Raw genomic sequence first — 17,985 nt, forward strand, 5'->3', positions numbered from 1 at the left:
TTTTACCAGTGATGTACCTAAGTACCCGCTATACAGCACGTTGATTAAAAGCAATTGGCATTGATCCATTCAAGGCAAACACCTATTTCACAATGTCAGGTACCTGTACTTATTAAATCAATTTCAGATGAATGACAGTATTTAGTGGATTAATTCACTTCAAAATATTTACGTTCATTAAAAATTTTTTTAAAAAAAAAAAAAAAAGAACGATTGTTTTACGTTCAAGTATAGACCACATAAAGTGTCCGTCCATAATAATATGCGTTCTTATCCATGACGATGCAAATTCCTTCCAAGCGCCTTTTGCTAGTTGATCTAATCCCTATGTACCTTAAGAGGTAGCTGGAGGTAACTAGGTAGTTTAGTACGTCGATCTATGGGCCTACCTTTTTCATAGGGATCCATCCGTACAGAACGCTAGGATCCTACATACTCATATAGTACCTAGGCAGTGCTACAGGATAAGCTTTATAGAACCCACGGATATTCATACGAAGAAGGTCTTACGTGATTTCCGGACAAATAGCTTCAAAGGGTAGACTATCCTTAGGGAGTACCCCAACTTTTGAGGGGTTCTGGTTTATCCATTTCCTCGATAATACCCGTATCATCTCTTGACTTTCTTCTTTTCTGGACCATCCTCCTCTTCGTCGCTCACATCGGCATACTGTGTCACTGGCTGTGTATCCTTCCAAGCTTTCGTAAATACGGGGTCCTTCTTTGCCAAGTCAGCATACTTGAGCAACGCTTCTCTAGGATCCTCGTGTAACATCCGACTTAATGGGATATTTTGACTGATATGCTTTTCGTCAGGTTGGCTCCGCAAAAAGGGTGTTTGTTGAGGAACATGTGGTCTCCTAGGATCTTTTGATCTTCCAGATGCTGTGACACCCGTTTTCTTCGTACCCGCTAGAGCTCCTGGAGTAATAATCGACTCTCCAGAAAGACCCATAGATTGGTCGGTAGTAAACTCTGGGTTGTCATCGATGTGTCGTCTCTTCGGCGCGCGCGACATGACATCCACCGCACCTCTCGTCGACATCGTAGGGTTGTATAGAATGTGCGTCTCCGCATTCGCAGAGCCGGTTATGATTTGATTAATCTTTGGGTGCCAATCCACTGTGATTACCGGCGATCCGGGTGTTACCGGTGTAACATACTCGGGGCGCAAGTTTCCTGGGTTTAGTATATGAAGATGCCCCGTCGCCGATCCAGTAATAATACTTGTGGAATTCGGCGCGTATTTAATATTAGTCGATGAGTAGTGGTCCGACGTCGAGGGGTGCTCGACCGAGACGAGAGGCTCTTTGAATTTCCGCGTATCCCATAATTTGATTAGATTGTCGCCTCCTCTGGTTACGACCATTCGTCCGTCTGAGCTAATGTCTACCCCTCCGGTCCATGTATTTGGTTTATGGGCTTCCTTTATTTCTCCTGACGGTCGCGTGAAAGGGCCGTTTCCACCCCACATCACCAAACTACCATCCAGAGCGGCAGAAATAAGGACGTTGTTACCTCCCTGGGTCGGTGCGTCCCAGGCAACAGCGGTCATCCGTGTCCTGCCCGCTGCGCCAGCAGCTTTTGACTTAAATACTATGACGTCCTTTTGACTGCGCTTGTTGTTGATATCCCATATGCGCAACGTGCTGTCTGTTCCGGCGGTGACACAAAGATTCTTGTCTGTGGGATGCCACGTACCGGTTGTAACCTCAGAGACGTGACCCTTCGTATTATGCATATCTCGCAGGTACATGTCACCTTTAACGAACTCGGTTATGATATCGCCATCTCGAGATAATATCTTAGCTTGAGGATGTGCTGATATACAGAGGAAGATGCCGCCGGCGAGGGGATTAAATTCGACATGATGAACAGGATGCGATTCTGAACCCGCCGCTGACGCTTTTGTTTCGTAGGGGTCGACACTCTTAAAAGCGCGAATAGTTGTCGGTGTCAAGGAGGAAAAGTCGTGTAATTTGACAGTACCGTCAATAGAGCCTGATATTAACCGGCCGCCTGCGGGATCTAGCGAAATTGAAGTGACAGCACGGTCGTGGGTTTTAATGACCATCTCGTGGGAAGTCGGGTACTCGTCATCGTCGTTATCGTCGTCCGAGTCATCTTCGCTTTCATTCGAGTCATTCGAGTCGTCCGAGTCGGAATCTCGAGATTTGGGGTTGGTCGCTATCGGCTCATTGACTGTTCTCTTGCTTCGGTCGATTTGCGCAGCTATATCAGCCTCTTTAGATTTTTTACCAAATGAGGTAGGCAAGAAGGCGCGCATAGGGTCATCCTCCTCTAGAATTGGTCCTTCGACCTGGATATCCTCGTCGTCACTCATCGTTAGGGATTAGTAAGTCGAGAGGGGTGGAATTGAGGGATGTAGAAGTGAAAAATGAGCTATAGAAACAGAAGGCTGATAGGTACAGTACCTAGGCTGCTAGAATATGACCTGTTTAATGCGACTGCGCAACCTAAACTGTACTATGTATGTGCTGAGGTGGAGCTATTGGAGACGTTAATAGCTGCATGATGACGGAAAGTCTTGAGCTTGTATTTTACCATATAAATTTAGGTAGTTAAGTACGTGGATACCTACGCAAGGTTCGTCGGAGGTTACGTCTAAATTAATTGACTTCTCAGGCCCTGGGCTTAGCTTGTCTACCTAATCTTAGGTAATATCATTATTCAAATCTCGTCGTTTTCCAGTTTTCCATGCTAATTTCTGTTAAGCCAATCCTAATAAAAATTGATAGTCGTTAGTCACATTTTCGTTTTCTTTGCTTAGAAAATCCCAACCGATATTCTATATTCGAAACTGCCTAGGCTTTCGCCGTACATACGCGACGAATAACGCCTTGCTAACAGTGTTGGAACTACTCCGTGTCTCTACTACGCTGCGCTGCTGGCTGCCGGGGTTCCTACGACTCCACCCCAAGTTTCTGTCGATCAATGAACAGCTCCTCATGACTTGTCTATCTACCTAATTGAATTACTCGCTTTTATCGTGAGGTGCTCCTCATGTACTTGCTTCGAAAGGTATCCGATGAATCCATTCGCGACCAGCGCTCACGGACGAACTAGCCCTAATTGGCGCGACCCAATAACTAGCCGACCGAGAATAACACTTCCGAACCTACTATAAAACTTATACCGATATTGTTGCCGTGAATTTCGACCGCCGCCGCCTGGCAAGGCGCGAATATCGATCTCCCCGATCGGAAGAACCGAAGTCAATATGAGTTTGGCCATGGACGACGCGACAGATGACCACAAGGGCGGGTCGAATCTGGGCAACTGGAGCTCACTCATTGGTATCATAACGGCGATATCAGGCAACGTCCTAATTGCCCTAGCGCTCAATGTTCAGAGGTACTCGCATATCCAGCTCCATCGGCGACGGAGAGAAGCGCGGGATCGGGCAAGGGAAGCACTAAAAAGAGCCCGAAATGCCCCTCGTAATGGGTATGGGTCGCTTGATGCGCCTAGTCGCGATGGACAACACGACGATGACGATGAGGTCGATGCGACCGAGACGCACCCACTCGCGCATTCAATACAATCGGTAGACTCGAACGTCACAGATGGATCGTGTGGAGATACCAAAGTTGCCTCGACATATTTGAAGTCACCTTCTTGGTGGTTAGGTCAAGTCTTGATGACCATTGGAGAGATGGGCAACTTTTTAGCCTATGGTTTCGCGCCAGCTTCAATCGTGTCGCCTCTAGGAGTTGTGGCTCTTATCTCGAATTGTATCATTGCGCCGATGTTTTTTGGTGAAGAATTCCGGAAACGTGACTTTTGGGGTGTTGTGATCGCTGTTGCTGGTGCTGTTACGGTCGTATTAAGTGCGAAGCAAGAAGAGACTAAGTTGGATCCTCATGATGTTTGGGATGCCATCACCACGTTGGAATTTGAAGTGTATATGGGAATCTCTATTTTTCTCATCATCCTTTTGATGTGGGCGAGTCCTAGATATGGCAACAGGACGATTTTGATTGATCTCGGTCTTGTTGGCCTATTCGGTAAGTTTCGAGTACTCCTGGAATTAACGTAATATTATACTAACAAATTGTTAGGTGGTTATACCGCTCTGACAACCAAAGGTGTCTCTTCTATGCTTTCTTCGACGCTTTTCAAGGCATTTACTACACCAGTAACCTATGGTTTAATCATTGTCTTACTTGTGACCGCTGTTATGCAAGTTCGATACGTAAATAAAGCGCTACAACGGTTCGATTCGACCCAAGTTATACCCATTCAGTTTGTCCTATTCACTTTATCCGTAATTATCGGAAGTGCCATTTTGTACCGGGATTTTGAACGCACAACCGGACAGCAGGCTGCTAAATTCGTTGGCGGCTGCCTCCTCACCTTTTTCGGCGTATTCCTCATCACTAGTGGACGTACGCGGCGGGACGATGAAGACGAGTTCCTGGATGGTGATAACGAGGAGACTATTGGCCTCCGAGACCAAGATACATCCGGCCCATACAATAATCGGGGCGAACAACCTAGATCAGATCAACAACCTCTACAGCCAACGTCGGCTCGGTCATCGAGACGTTCATCGCGTGCTTCCCGGATTGGCTTGATAGATACGAGTATTAAGCCTATAAGGGGCAGTCGAGCTCCTTCGACCCGCAGGCCTGACCCGTCGGCTTCAAGAACATCTCTTCAAACACCAACTGGAACTTCACCACTCCTCGATAATCCATGGAGAAATTCCTTAGACGATGACCCCCATCCAGGACTACCGTTAAGATCGTCAGCGGATAGTGTCCCTACGATATACTCGGTAGCTTCTGTTGCCATATCAGAGCCCCTTCAATCAAATGCAAGCCTCCCACAAACAGTTGTTCCACCACCCTCCCCAGACCGACCCACGACCCCACGCGCTTCTCAAGGTTCTAGGCCACACAGCCACCACTTTTCCAACGCCTTCATCTCGCCATCGCCGTTGTCGTCCACTGTCAGCGCAGTAGTAGCAGACGCTCTCCTACGTGGCGAGGAAAGCCCAAGCGGCCGAAGAAGGTCCTTAAGGCGAGCGACAAGACCTAGTATTAGATCGAGCCTATTCGTTTCGCAGAGCGAGGATGATATCCCGACTGTTGAACCACTTATCCGCGAGGACGAAGACGACGAGGAAATTCCCTATCGGGATGAACCCTCGCCAATCGATTATAAAACAGCTCGGGGACGAGCGCGCAGCTTGAGCAGCGCATTAGGAGATTTCTTCAAACGGAAAAAGCGGAGAAGGGGATCAGATCCGGAACCAGGCATAGTTCGCGACAGTCAAGGTGACGAGAATTCGCAGCCTGACCGGTCCGCCGACCAATAATTGAACCTCTGTAATTGGATTTGTTTGCGACATTATGTTTGATAATGGCGTTTTATAAACGTGTCGAAGAGGGATCCTCCTCTTCCGGGCGAAGTGTGGAGTAGCATTGCATTGGATAGGAGTTCCGGGGTGTTTTTCTATGTCTTGGTGATGCTGCGAAAAGCGTGGCTCTGTTCATCATACCCAGCTCGTATAGGACTGATTACTGTTTCTATAACTCATATAGATCTTTTATTAAATGTTAATTGGAAATATTTCTTCTGTTCAACTTGAGACTTGGTGATGTCTAAGATTATTTGCATATTTAATTGATTTTTATATCGACGTGAACATCTTGTGTAGCCGACGCTGTGCGTTAGACCCTCTCGGTGAAAATTATCTAGTAATACGTCTACTAAAGGGCGCACGAATAGACAGGAAATGCAGTTTTGGATTTCAAATCTGGGTTTTCATTTGATCTGAGACCAATAGGTAAAGTAGTTTTACCTCATCTTGTCTCCTCTCTTCACCAACCTCCTCAAATACACGAGGCCTTTCTAACATACATAGCCTCCCCACAATACTACTTCAAATACTCGGTATAAACACCAAAGTAGAAGGTCAAGTGACACAAGCGGCTTCAGACCGCTGCTAAATAGATACAACAATATCGGCCGTATGTTTTAGCCGTCATCCCCTTCAGAACGGTGCATTTTTGTACAGCATATACAACATGCGCACACAGGAATCCCCTTCAATCTTGGGTTCCTCTCCTCCCCACGCGCAGATATATACTTCCTTCGTAATCCCCATCGTCGAAGGTATATATATATAGTAAAAAAGGAAAAAGGCCCCACGGCCATGATGTTGTTGTAATGCGTCAAACAAGTTCCAAGTTCCCGAGAACCACGTTTCAAAAATACTCCGCGCACCGAACTTTTTCGACCGTTCAACCCTGATTTTTCTCTATAATAATAGCAAGGCGGGGAAAAAGTTGCGACAAAAAAAAAAAAAAATCAAGGAAAATTTGCGGTTGAAAGCATAGCGAAAGATTCGGTGATGGGATGCGCATGGATGTATGTATGCATCAGGTGTTCCCGTCGCCGGTTCTATAGTAGTAACAGATAAATGGTGAAATAATGGGTTTCGCGGAAACGACAGTTTTGAAAAAAATACCCCCCCAGTCCGTAAAATCCGATCCGTGGAAGCCAAGCCGATGATGATGTCTATACCAAACACAAAGACGCGAATTGATGAAAAGCACAAGTGATGGGTGTGCCCTTAACGCCACGGCTCATAGGCCGTTGTATGTCTATATCCGAAGCCGAGAAACTTTTTGTTCGAGAACATAGTAGATGATTTGTAGATAGGGAAGATAATTGGAGGCTATTGTAGTGAGTGTAGGTAGGCAGATAAATGCGGGTTTAAGTACAGTGAGTAGTATATAATAACAAGGGGTAGTATAGATGTTGATGGTTATTTAAAAGCGACCACCAGGAGTAGGAGTGACAGTTGGGAAGAGGGCAAATTGAGGAGAAGCGTGGCTTCGGCTAGTTGTTCTAGCCCGTCGTCGAGTCCTAACTGTCTGGCTTGTCGGTTTAGGCTCAGCAGGAGGGGCGCCTCCGAAGTTGGACCTCATTAAGAGATCAGCGTGCGATTGCGTTCGCGAATGCTTCTCACGGTTGAGGTCTTGTTTTAAGACCATAGGTTCATTGAAGTTGGGAGGCGTGATCACCTTGCCAGAAGGCTGAACAATGGCGGAAGGCACAGTGTCAACAGCAGGCTTCTGCGGGACAGGGTGCGAGTCGCGAGCTGTCCAGCTAGAGGTGCTGCTGCCAGTCCAGCGTGTGTATGCTGTAGAAGTTGATGTAGTGGACTTATGACGACTGGAAGTCATGGACTGTTCCGACAGCGCGGAATCAGTAGTCGAGGCACTTGAGCGCGCATTCGACGGCTTGATGGTTTTGCCAAACTTCATAATAGGTTCATCATTGAGCGTGTTTCCTTGAATGAGGAAATCCTCGTCGTCGCTGTCTTGCATGTCGTCCCTCTCGTATTGAAGCATTTGCTGGTGGTAATCATTCGGTATTAAGAGAGATGGCGACAAGCTGAAACCTTGAGCTTCCTTGAACTTGCTCTCGGGGGACTGGTTCCGGGGGTGCGACCCATCCCGTCGTGGGAGAGAAAAGTTGGATGTTGCAGTGACGGGCAAGTTTGTAGGAGTTATAGCTTCGTGTTGTGTGGAAGTAGATAGCTGGCTCGCTGGGCTTAGTACGGGCATATCCGAGCTACCAGGGGATAGTAGGCCGGGTGAAAGACCGCCAAAAGTTAGAATGGTCTCGGTCTGGTCGCCCATGGCTTGGCTCCCCTTAGGCTCCATTGGCCGCACAATATCAACTGACGGTCGTTCCCAGGCAAAGTCGCAATCAGCTTCGGCTTCATGCTCATAGCAGTAGTCAATATCATCCTCCCAACTCAATGGGTCGGCGTCATCAGCAAATTGGTCATCGTGAGCGCCCGCGCGGATTGCGCGCTGGGCACTGATTAAGTCAAATTTGCCCAAAGTCTCCGAGGCATTGCTAGGCGGTCTTTGATGCGATTGGGACATGGAAAACTGCCGAAGCAATGGGACCGATATACTACCTCTTAGAGAAGAGTGGTTGCTGGCAACGCTCATGCGATGCGGGCGAGTTAATGCGTGGTGTTCTTCCTCCTCCGGAACATCAGGCAAGGGGGTTACATTGTTAGACAGGGGCCACGCGGCATCGTCTGGTGTAGTGATAGCATGAGCAATCGATTGCGTTGCCGCGGCTTCTTCTTGCTCTGATTCTACTACAGGTGAAACCGGCGCAGGTGGCTGTCTCTGTGGTGAAGTGGGTGCGAACGGCAATGGCTTTCGGAAGCCAGTAACTGTTGCAGGTCGTTCTACAGCCAGGCCAGACAAAGAGCCAAACCTATCGTGTCGCACCGAGACACGACTAGATGTCCTTGGCGGTATATGTGCCATGCCACTATTGTCAACAGGGGACCTGGGAGGACGCGGGGGTGCGAAGCGGATTTTGTCTTGTGATTGACTTCGCTTCGCTGACCGCACTGGGGGTGATGGAGGCGGCGGCGGTGGTGGTAATGCTTTATCCCGCGATTGCGCCCCCAATCCCGCCGATGGGTCTTCCTGGTGGTAAAAACTCTCGGAAGATAAATTTGAGAATTGTGATTCGTCGGGTTGGAAACGGTTTAACGACGCGTCGGTGGGTCTTCGTGGTCGCATGCTGGAGAACTCAGACACAAGATCCATGCGATTTCTCCGGTCTAAGTCAGGTACGCTATCCTTGTGTGTATGTGTAACGTGTTGGAAGTTGTAAGGTCCCGAAATTTGCAACTTCTTCTGTGTGGTCGGTACAGCTTCTCCTCTCAATGCCCTCCTTCGCGCGAATACGGATTGTATGAAGGGTTGCTCTTTGAGCGTACCCGACGCGACGTCAACCGGCATGTCGACCGCGTCCAGTGAACTATTCGAGCTATTATGATCGCTACCTTCCCTGCGCAATTTACCCTTGCTACGGTTAAAAATTGCCTTGCCGAAGAATTGTACGCTGTCAGGTCGTTCACGCGACGGGACGCCGCTTGATGTGGACCTTTGAGATGGGTTTCTCGATAAACCAAGGCTTTCTACGCTCTGATTCCAAGACGGTCTATCTGAATTGGCCGAAAGTCGTGAGGAGGAACCTGATGATGTCGTCAATTCGCTTCGGTGCTTGTCAGCGTTCGAGTTGCGCTTCATCTGATTGCTGAACGCTCGGATGCGTTCCGGCGACGGGGGGCCATCAATCGCTGGCTCGAAGAAATCGGTAATGCCGTGGTGAATATGAGGAACCGACGCGTTGGGAGGGGATGCTATCGATGGGTGCCCAAACTCAGGGGTCGAAGATATATCATCTTTAGGCGCTCGCGGCCGCGACTCCCTATTATATGCGTAAACCGGCATTGGTGAATACATGATGTATAATTGGAGCGTTAGAAACGCATCAATTTATTCCCGTGGTCCAGTTAGTCGAATTCTCAACCCGGGACCGTATTTCCCGGGTCGTTGGTAATTCGAAATAATTCGACTATCGTGACGACGCTTCACGAGAGCGTATATACCTAAGGTAGGTAACCACGGGAGGAAGGGGAGGAAGAAAAAAAAACTGTGGGGGCGGGTGTGGCAGGCAGGCCAATTCTGTTCCGTTAGGGAGATAGACAGTGGATATAATAAAAAATCCCAGCGTGTTGACACTGACACAATGGGGTGCAGTGGAGAGGCCCGCCAATATGTATTTCGAAATATCATGCAAGCCTGGTCTAGGAGGGTAGGATTGGATGTAACAGGGTATATAGACAGGGGCAAGGGGTCGTTGGTCGGGAAAAGTGAGAGAGTCCAGTTACGGTTTCGTTGGAACCCCCTCGCTGTGCCTCAGTGGAATTTCCCAAGGTGAACAGCAGCAGGTTACTATCTTGTACCGGCTTAATGGGTGAATGAAAAGATAGGCGCAAATCGTCAATAGCCAGTTGCAGGGCTACGAAATGAATATTCCCGGTTCTCAGGTATTCATAACTTCTTTCACAACTTTTATAAGTCCTTCGTATTTGAATAGGACTCTAAGCTGAGATTGCGTGATGCTTTATGACCGACCGTACCTGTGTATGTAGGTAACTGGCAGTAATAGTGGATAGTAGGGGAATAGTCAGCACAAAAATGTAATATGAGAGTGCTTCATGTCCTGCTGAATTCGGCGAGGGATCACTAATACGGGAGGGTATACGCTCCTCGGGGACCGTCCAATATCGAGAAGGCGAAGCCAAGCTTAAGAGGTAATACCGTGTACTAAATCCTACCGGCAATTGGCCCTAAAAGGTTGTTCGAAGCCGATTAATTAGTTGTCGAATATGCAGGTACAGTTGGGGGGCGTCCAGTTAGGCTAGGAGCCATTCGTATACCGGTGGTGGAATGGAGATTTAGCGACGAATCGCGGGCATGTAACCGGAAAATCAGAAAACCGTCTTCTCTATTTCCTCCGGGAACTTTTTATTATCAACCAATATCCGTCAGTTGTAATACTCGATAGTCGCAATTTTCGGCGATGAGGCGTGTTGTATTGTCTTCTCGTGCCGGTCTTGGCTTTTTTTTTTCTTACGCAGGCAGACAGACAGGAATTGTTCCTATGAACAGCAGGTCGTATATCAGAAGGATTCGCCTTCTAGAAGTCGATCTCGTCAGCACTATGGAATATCTTTAATCTAGGTTAGTGAGATTCGGATCAGCATCCAGAGACTAAACCTATATGGCGAAACCTAAGTAAAGAAAGAAAACGGCAAGATGGATCTATAAAATACATCTGACAATGTGGAGAGGTTCCTTGCGCGCAACATCGTGACGGGTACGGCAACGCCATTGGATTAGCTTGACTTCAAGTAGGATGCAGTGCTTGTTCAACACACTCCCGAATGATCAACATCTCATACTTCCTAGCTAGCTCAGGGTCCGCCAAAACTGACCAGCATTTTCGGGGGGGCGTCGATATCCCCTGTAGTTTTGAACTCCCCACTGAGGATTCATCCTAGTTACACTGCAGACTGGACTACAGCCACATGTTATCCACGGTAACTGTCCTACAGACGGTACGGAGCTGGCTGGAGAACCCACTTGAGTACTCATTCGACGGATAAAAGAACGGTACCTTAGGTAGTTATAAGAGGCAGTTTTATATACCAGGGGCTGTTAGGTAATATAGTAAGGTATATACAGAGTCTCAAATGTTTTGCTATAAAAACGTACCTGTGCTTTTTGGTCGTGATGATCTTGCGATGCTATGTGCGTATGCGTATGATATGTATATGGTTGAATAGGTATATAGGGGTGTATTCGTATTCTTTCCCGTTGTTAGATACACTGTCCCGGGGATCGTAGGCTCACAGCCCTGTTGAATAAATTGAACGCGCGTTCGTATAAGTCGGTATGAGGAAAAAAAGAATGCTCGAATCGACGCAGTTTATGCATTCGGATTTACTCAGTACATAGTAATCCCTACATGTACGTAGTTGATTGCACAGGCCAGCCCGCTCAGTACTTTTTCTCTCCCTCTTTTCTTTTCTCGACCCTCCTCTTCCGGAAACTGCCCCTAGCGGTATTTTAGAAAACCGTCGGTTTGCATCCGCTACCTGTGCCGTAGTCTCGGTGTTAATCCTATAGATGTGCGGTCCAATGGGTGTAGTTTGGAAGGTGAAGGGGGTTTTGGGGTCGTGCAGGTGTATGCACAGCAGCCTATTCGAAAACAGCAACGTTGCAAACACGTGCTGCCGGCACAACTCTCGGAAACGCGAGGTTCTTAAGTTGTCGTCGTCGTACCCTCGACGTAATCAAAAACGAATCCGACAATCCAGTTGGCGCAGAAACAATAAAGAAACGACTCTTCAACCGCCAAAAGACTTAAGTTGGAATTCAGAACGAATGAAACATCAAAAGAAACAACGAGTAGAAGCAGGGACGGGGTCTCGACTAGTATCTGTGAAACAACAATCTTGGAAGCTGGTTTCTTCTTCAAAATGTCTTGCGCGGCCCAATTGCCGTGGGCCGTGGGTCTTAATTAGGGGGTAGTCTACATACTAGTCACGATAGCTACATGTCAAAGCTAGCTTGATACTATAACGTCCGTACTTAGGACGCACCATGTAGGCCCTAAAGTTCTCTCCGATGACCCTAGATTAATTCTACTCATGACCTATCTATCCTAAGAATAGCTTTCGTCGTGACATACCGTCTGATGAAACAGCTGATGAGTGCTCAGGCTTGAGCTGTTCTATTCCATTTTCTCTCGGTTTACCTCCTGAGGTAAGACTCAATCTGGAGTTCTGGCAATTTGATAGAACGACCCGACCACAGGGATATGCGCTCTCCAAGGTATCACGACCCTCTTTCATGTACTATGTAAGGTACCAGATATTGTACATGGTGATGTATCTCTTTAGCTCCCTTTTTTTCTTCATCACCATGCATGTATTTACTTTTTAGTAATGTGAGCTATCCAGGCGGTATCCAGTCAAAGACTTCGGTAGCCATAGAATTCTTCAACTTTCCATTCAGAGCAAACTTGCTTCTTTTAGGGTGACGCACAACAATTCCTTCCAAGGCAACGGAGTCCCGAGGGGTTGGTAATTGTTATTAATTGTCTCTACCTAGGTATTTATTAGCAAAAATGAGCCAACCACTATGTGAAATAGATGCATATGTCCAATTAGAAATTCTCAACTCAGATATAATGAGAACGATAAATGAGGCTCACATCAAAACATCAATGCCTAAGGTAAAGCAACATAACATTGGAATTGTGTAGATATTAGGTACCTACAGGTAGGGATGCTTCTTGATTGACCAATAAAAATTCGATTTATGGTAGAATTGTGGACGAACTACAGGCCACCCAAGACCCAGACTGGCTTCAAGCTTGGCTGAGCGATGAAACAGATTGGTGAAGAACCCCCTATCGACTGAAAACGGGGCAACATCGTCCAGGATATGCCCTGTATCATCATGCGCAGGCACAGATACAATTGCTCTGGAATTTGACGAGCTGATGGTGAATGACGATAGCAAATGACCCAAGAGCTTGGGACAATTTTTGACAAATTGTCTCGATGCGGAACACGCCCTGCTGTGCTCAGTTACTCAACCGCATTACAGTACGTAATCTCGGTAGTCGACACGATTTCTTCTAGCTTGCTTCCTAACATATCGAAATGCTTTGGGTATCCCTACCAGAAGAACGACACTAACATGCTCCGGTCCCGTGGATTACACATAGTGTCGTACGAACCACACTCGCTACCCACTACCTACGCTACCCAACATCTAGCCCCGACCTAGAAGTTGGCCGCTTGACATGTCAATAGCGTACTACGTAGTAGTCGTAGTAGTAGTGCGTGCTCACTCCGACTGTCGAAGGGGTTCGCTATTTTACCTTGGAAAAAAGGAACTTCTGACATCACTGCTTGGGTCTTAGATAATAATTCATAATTCATACGTTGATCTCTAAGCTACCGTTCAGAGTAATAGCATGGAAAAGGCTGGAAATAGGGCCTATTATTGGGTCGCGGAAACCAATTGCAACAAGCCGCCCAAGGAGTCGGTCCAACGAGTCTGGGCAGCCCCTAGGAAAATTGCGCTGGGTCTAATCTGAGCACCCCTACCTCGCCCCGAATATTCTCCAGACGATCAAGGTACATACTATGGTACGTCTCCTTATTTTCATTACGGTAACGATCCACGCTTCACTCCGCCCCTGTGAGTTCTGATCCCGCAGAGTCGTACCGATTAACTAGCACGCCAGACCAGAGCTCGCGCAATTATACCGGAAGTCCATAACCATTTCTTGGCCGTACCGAGGGCCCAGCGGGCTCGACTCTCTCTACCCACAAATTGACAGCCCACCGGGGCCAAAGCACCGGCCGTTTAGACTCATTAGCGCTCGCTTTTAATGACAGGGAAGATGATGACTTGCACAGGAGATTCGGAATCGGCCGCCGTACGCCGCTTGAGGAAAAGAATTTACACAACAAATCGGCGAGACGGCTCGCAAAAAGGCATCAGACTTGGCGGACTACATCACACTACTGTATTGACTTACATACATATATGCCCATACATCATCCACTGTCTAACCTAGCGAGGAGTTACATCGCAGCAAACGTACATACGAGCAGGTATTTAGTAAACCAATTAGCAAATTGTTTCGTAGAATTGGCGCAGATTTTCACTGCAGGCACATCGTCAGTCTAACCCCTTACTGCGCACATACGTATTATTCCAGATGGCATCGTAGATCACTTTGGAAGCGAGCGCTCTAGGACCCCAAAAGGTCAACTCGCTTAGGAGAATTGTTCCAACCCATCGGGATCTGAGCAGATCAACGTCGCAATGTCATCTTTTTTTTTTTGCCCCTCCTCGGACGCAAACAAAAGAACTATGAACGAACCAGTTTTCATCACAACGTAAGGTATAGGAATGTTTGCTCAGTTACAGTCATAGCGGTCTATTCCCATGACTAACAAGTCAAGGTAGGCATATATTATACCGACATTACTTGTGTAGTAGTTAAAAAAAGAAGAAATTAGGTTTATTATAGACAAGGATTCAGCTTAGAAGCCATCGAGTAAGAGACAAATTCGTTATTTCGTGCCTTAGTCAGATATCCATGGTAAGGAGCAGACATACATAAGTCGAATCCTGCGATCTACCATTTTACACTAAATCCGGCAGCTTCTTTTTAAATTGCAACGGTATTAATAAATTTGTCCGCAATGGAATTTAATAATTGGAATCCTTTATAAGCTTATCATGTTAGTACTATGATCTGCTACGAGCATTTATGAAGTTATGTTTAAAAATAAGAATCAGTTTCTTACTTACCTAGGTACATATTGAATCAGGAACACTACTGTAAGTTAGTCACCATATCCTTCAGATCGACGGTATTTCTGCACTGAAGTTACACTCATCAAACAGAGCATAGCGTTCTTTACCCGGATTTCACGGCAACCCTTCTCTCAAGAATCAGTTGACGAGGGTAAGTTACATCAAATCACACAAAAAGAGCCGAGTCAATAGCTACATAAACCCTAGTCTCTAGTAACAACATTTTTCTCGAAAATGTACCTATGTAAGCCAGTAGGTGCTAAGCCCAGCCCCCAGCTATACTCATATCCCCTAGAAAAAAGGCTATTGCGACATAACCATTCACTCAAGGATCGCCTATCAAGACCCTGAGTACGAGGATTACTATCAGTTTGCCGCGAAACGCGGCGAGCTAGCTCTACGATCTGTTGAAGGAGAGAAAAACAACCTGGTGAGATAGCCGCATTAGACTGAGAAAAAAAAGAGGTCAATGAGTCCCTTGTACCTAGCTAGGACTGTTAAAATTCCCCGAGTACTCCCTTAAGTGAACATTGCTTCCAATCTGATCGAGGGATATACGCCAGCCATGTCGTCCAGTGGCATGAACCATAGGAATAGGGAGGTCGGTACGGTGGAGAGAGAACAGATTATGGCTTAATACCACTCTCGACGGGACGACGTACCTACCAAGGTACAGATAATACTAACTCGTTTCAATATGGCCTCCCCCATGATATTTTGTCGCTGAATGCAACTCTTTGTGCGACAACTACGTGATAAAAGCGAGTTTATATCCATATATCAAGCGTATTATAGGTACCCCTTCCCCTCTGAAGCTTTTTACTGTTACTTTGGCCTGGATGATACAATGTTGTATGCTATCCCCACAGCATCTAGGTCTGGCCTTGAGCCCCTAACTTACCTACCTGGTAAATATTATTAGGTAGGCTGGTAGGTAAATACTTTAGAAAACCTCAGTTAAGCCACTTTTAAGGCGGCGGAGATTTTCAAAACTCCCGCGGTTTGCAAGTTTCGATATTCTTTCTTTTTCCAGCCTCGACCGTGCGTATTTCCAAGGGATACCCACAAGCTTTGCCGATTCGTCTGTGCGCGGTGGCCTATTTTGTTAAGTAGACCGCAAAAGAAGTGGGAGAAGAAAAGATTCTGTGGAATGTGGCTGGCACTAAAGCCGGTGCTCGTAAGTAAAAACCCCAGTCGATAAGCACGCTTCTGCATCTCGGATCCCGTGAGACTAAGAAGCTTCCGTGCAGTAGCAGCGAAGTCTTGTCGATTCGTATGTAGATCAGGGGAGAAAAGTAGTTTTTACCCAATGAAGATTCTACACACAGTACGCTGAAACTTGACCACACAACCCCCTTCTCCTCTTTCTATCGAATGTTGGTGGTATGAATACCATTGGAAGAAGTTTGGGAACCTCTCGGCTCACTACCAACCACTTCTTAATTATGTTCTATACACTGTGCATTTATTTGTCTCACTCATTTTGCATGTAGCTGCGATGCAGAAAAAAAAAAAAAAAAGGCTTAGTACAAAGAAGAAAAAAAAGAAAAACTTTGCCGCCGGGGTCTACTTTCTCCCCGACGCAAGCGGTGTGAAAACGGCTTCCTCCCTCGCATCTTCACTCTCTAATCATACCTCTTATCACATCACAACCCGACTGCAGGCTCCCTTCCACTACATAAACATACACCCCATCAGCCTCCCGTGTCGCAGTGAGACATCCGTGGCGCGGGACCGCATCAAGTTTTCTTCACCGGAATCCGGCAGCCGGTTTTCTTTCCCTTCTATACAGTATGTACCTAGTATAAAAATGTCATTGCTTTTTTATTATTTATTTCGTCACGTATCACATATCGAAAACCAAGCGTGGCGGTTACAGATTTACAGATTTGAGGCTAACCAACCTCCCATCATCGTCATTAATTCAAGCCTTGACCTTAGTGCCTTAGGTCCTTTTGCTTTACTTAGCAGCCATGTAGATACCATCCCGTCTATTGTCTTGGTTTCTCTCTTTCTTTCACTATGGCGTCGCACTTACACCTGTTCCTCGCTATTTTAGGAATGCGTAGATACTACCTAAGTACGTAGGTAGCGACGTCGTCTTTCATTTCCTATTAGATCATTAGGGTGCTTTTCCAAAGGAACGGTTGATTGCCATGCGATCCTCACGAGGTCGAAGCTAGGATCTTTGAAACAAACTTCATTAACTAAGCACTAGCATGCCAGATTGGCGACTATAGAACACGTTTTGTTGTTATTCTAGGACAATAAGGTAGCATAGGGACGGTCAGCTGAGGGCCTCTTAAGCAGGTTGGGTGGGATAGGTGTGTGTATGCGGTATAAGGTCCCCCACGCATGCTGCATGATGAAGATCGTATCGCAGTTTGCGACTGGCGTCAGAGCCAAGTCTGTTTGGGATCCAGCTAGACCATACACACCTACCATTTCAGGAACCGCGAGTTGCGTCTTTGTTTGCCTGCAGTGCGCTTTTGAAAAAATAAGGCTAGTTGACGTCTTTTTCGGTACTGCTAGTGCGAACGATCAGTGGCCCGGTTCCTTCGCACGTTTTGGCGCTCACGATGTTACGGGAGTGCCGGTCGCAAGTAGCCACTTACGATGCCAATCTAGGAGCACATGTGCATTAGCTATCATAACACAGGGTTAGAAAACAGCAAGATGCTGCTACATACGTGGTACGCAAGGATCAAATTACTTCTTCCACGCTATAAATCCTATTGATCCTCCAACGTAACCTTTCGACGTGCTCTCCCGGGCGGCTTGCGCAGGTTGTGTCTGACAAATTAAACTACCGAACCCACAGCATAGCGCATCCGTTTATGAACCACTCCGGAGATCTGGCGCCTGTTTGATGTCTCTAGAGTTGGTTGTTAAGCAGTTTCAGGCAGCCCGGGAAAGGGTACCAAACTTGATTGGTATGTCCGCCATGAGTATACTCGTCACCGCCGTAGTACGAAAAGCGACAGTCAGTTGCGATTGGATACTTGTATCGGTATCATATAGATAGATCAACAAAGGTGCAGAATTCATGCAGCTGGCGTCATTTGCGATATGGAGCATTGCCTATTCGTGAAATACGCTTCTATTTTACGGCGTCGCACCCAATGCATAATCCTCTAGAACCCAAGCAATAAGCTGACATATCATTAATCCTACGAACTTATGCGTCACCGTTTCCTGGAACTCTAGGGAGAAC

The 17,985-nt window shown here is 46.8% G+C and overlaps 3 protein-coding genes across 3 annotated transcripts; 1 reads left to right on the forward strand and 2 right to left on the reverse strand.

The window, feature by feature from the left end:
- Positions 1–128: 128 nt before the first annotated feature.
- Positions 129–2,551, reverse strand: F4822DRAFT_386149 (WD40 repeat-like protein). Its single transcript, XM_051456685.1, has one exon. The coding sequence runs from the start codon at positions 2,342–2,344 to the stop codon at positions 611–613; it is 1,734 nt and encodes a 577-aa protein (XP_051319629.1). The 5' UTR covers positions 2,345–2,551; the 3' UTR covers positions 129–610.
- Positions 2,552–2,590: 39 nt separating this feature from the next.
- Positions 2,591–5,612, forward strand: F4822DRAFT_386151 (DUF803-domain-containing protein). The gene is made up of 2 exons (XM_051456686.1): positions 2,591–4,028; positions 4,083–5,612. Exons 1-2 carry the CDS (start codon positions 3,242–3,244, stop codon positions 5,342–5,344), a joined length of 2,049 nt encoding a protein of 682 aa, XP_051319630.1. The 5' UTR covers positions 2,591–3,241; the 3' UTR covers positions 5,345–5,612.
- Positions 5,613–6,494: 882 nt separating this feature from the next.
- F4822DRAFT_27733 (uncharacterized protein) lies at positions 6,495–9,463 on the reverse strand. Its single transcript, XM_051454816.1, has one exon. It carries the CDS (start codon positions 9,318–9,320, stop codon positions 6,804–6,806), a length of 2,517 nt encoding a protein of 838 aa, XP_051319631.1. The 5' UTR covers positions 9,321–9,463; the 3' UTR covers positions 6,495–6,803.
- Between the last annotated feature and the right edge of the window lie 8,522 nt (positions 9,464–17,985).

Source organism: Hypoxylon trugodes, assembly GCF_022578975.1.
Source record: "Hypoxylon trugodes strain CBS 135444 unplaced genomic scaffold F4822scaffold_1, whole genome shotgun sequence".
Classification (NCBI taxonomy): domain Eukaryota; kingdom Fungi; phylum Ascomycota; class Sordariomycetes; order Xylariales; family Hypoxylaceae; genus Hypoxylon; species Hypoxylon trugodes.

Bases quoted from the DNA above. Each gene is read 5' to 3' on its own strand.
- F4822DRAFT_386149 (XM_051456685.1), bottom strand. From the start codon at position 2,344: ATGAGTGACGACGAGGATATCCAGGTCGAAGGACCAATTCTAGAGGAG.
- F4822DRAFT_386151 (XM_051456686.1), top strand. From the start codon at position 3,242: ATGAGTTTGGCCATGGACGACGCGACAGATGACCACAAGGGCGGGTCG. The intron at 4,029-4,082 runs GTAAGTTTCGAG...ACAAATTGTTAG, and splicing joins CGGTCTTGTTGGCCTATTCG to GTGGTTATACCGCTCTGACA.
- F4822DRAFT_27733 (XM_051454816.1), bottom strand. From the start codon at position 9,320: ATGTATTCACCAATGCCGGTTTACGCATATAATAGGGAGTCGCGGCCG.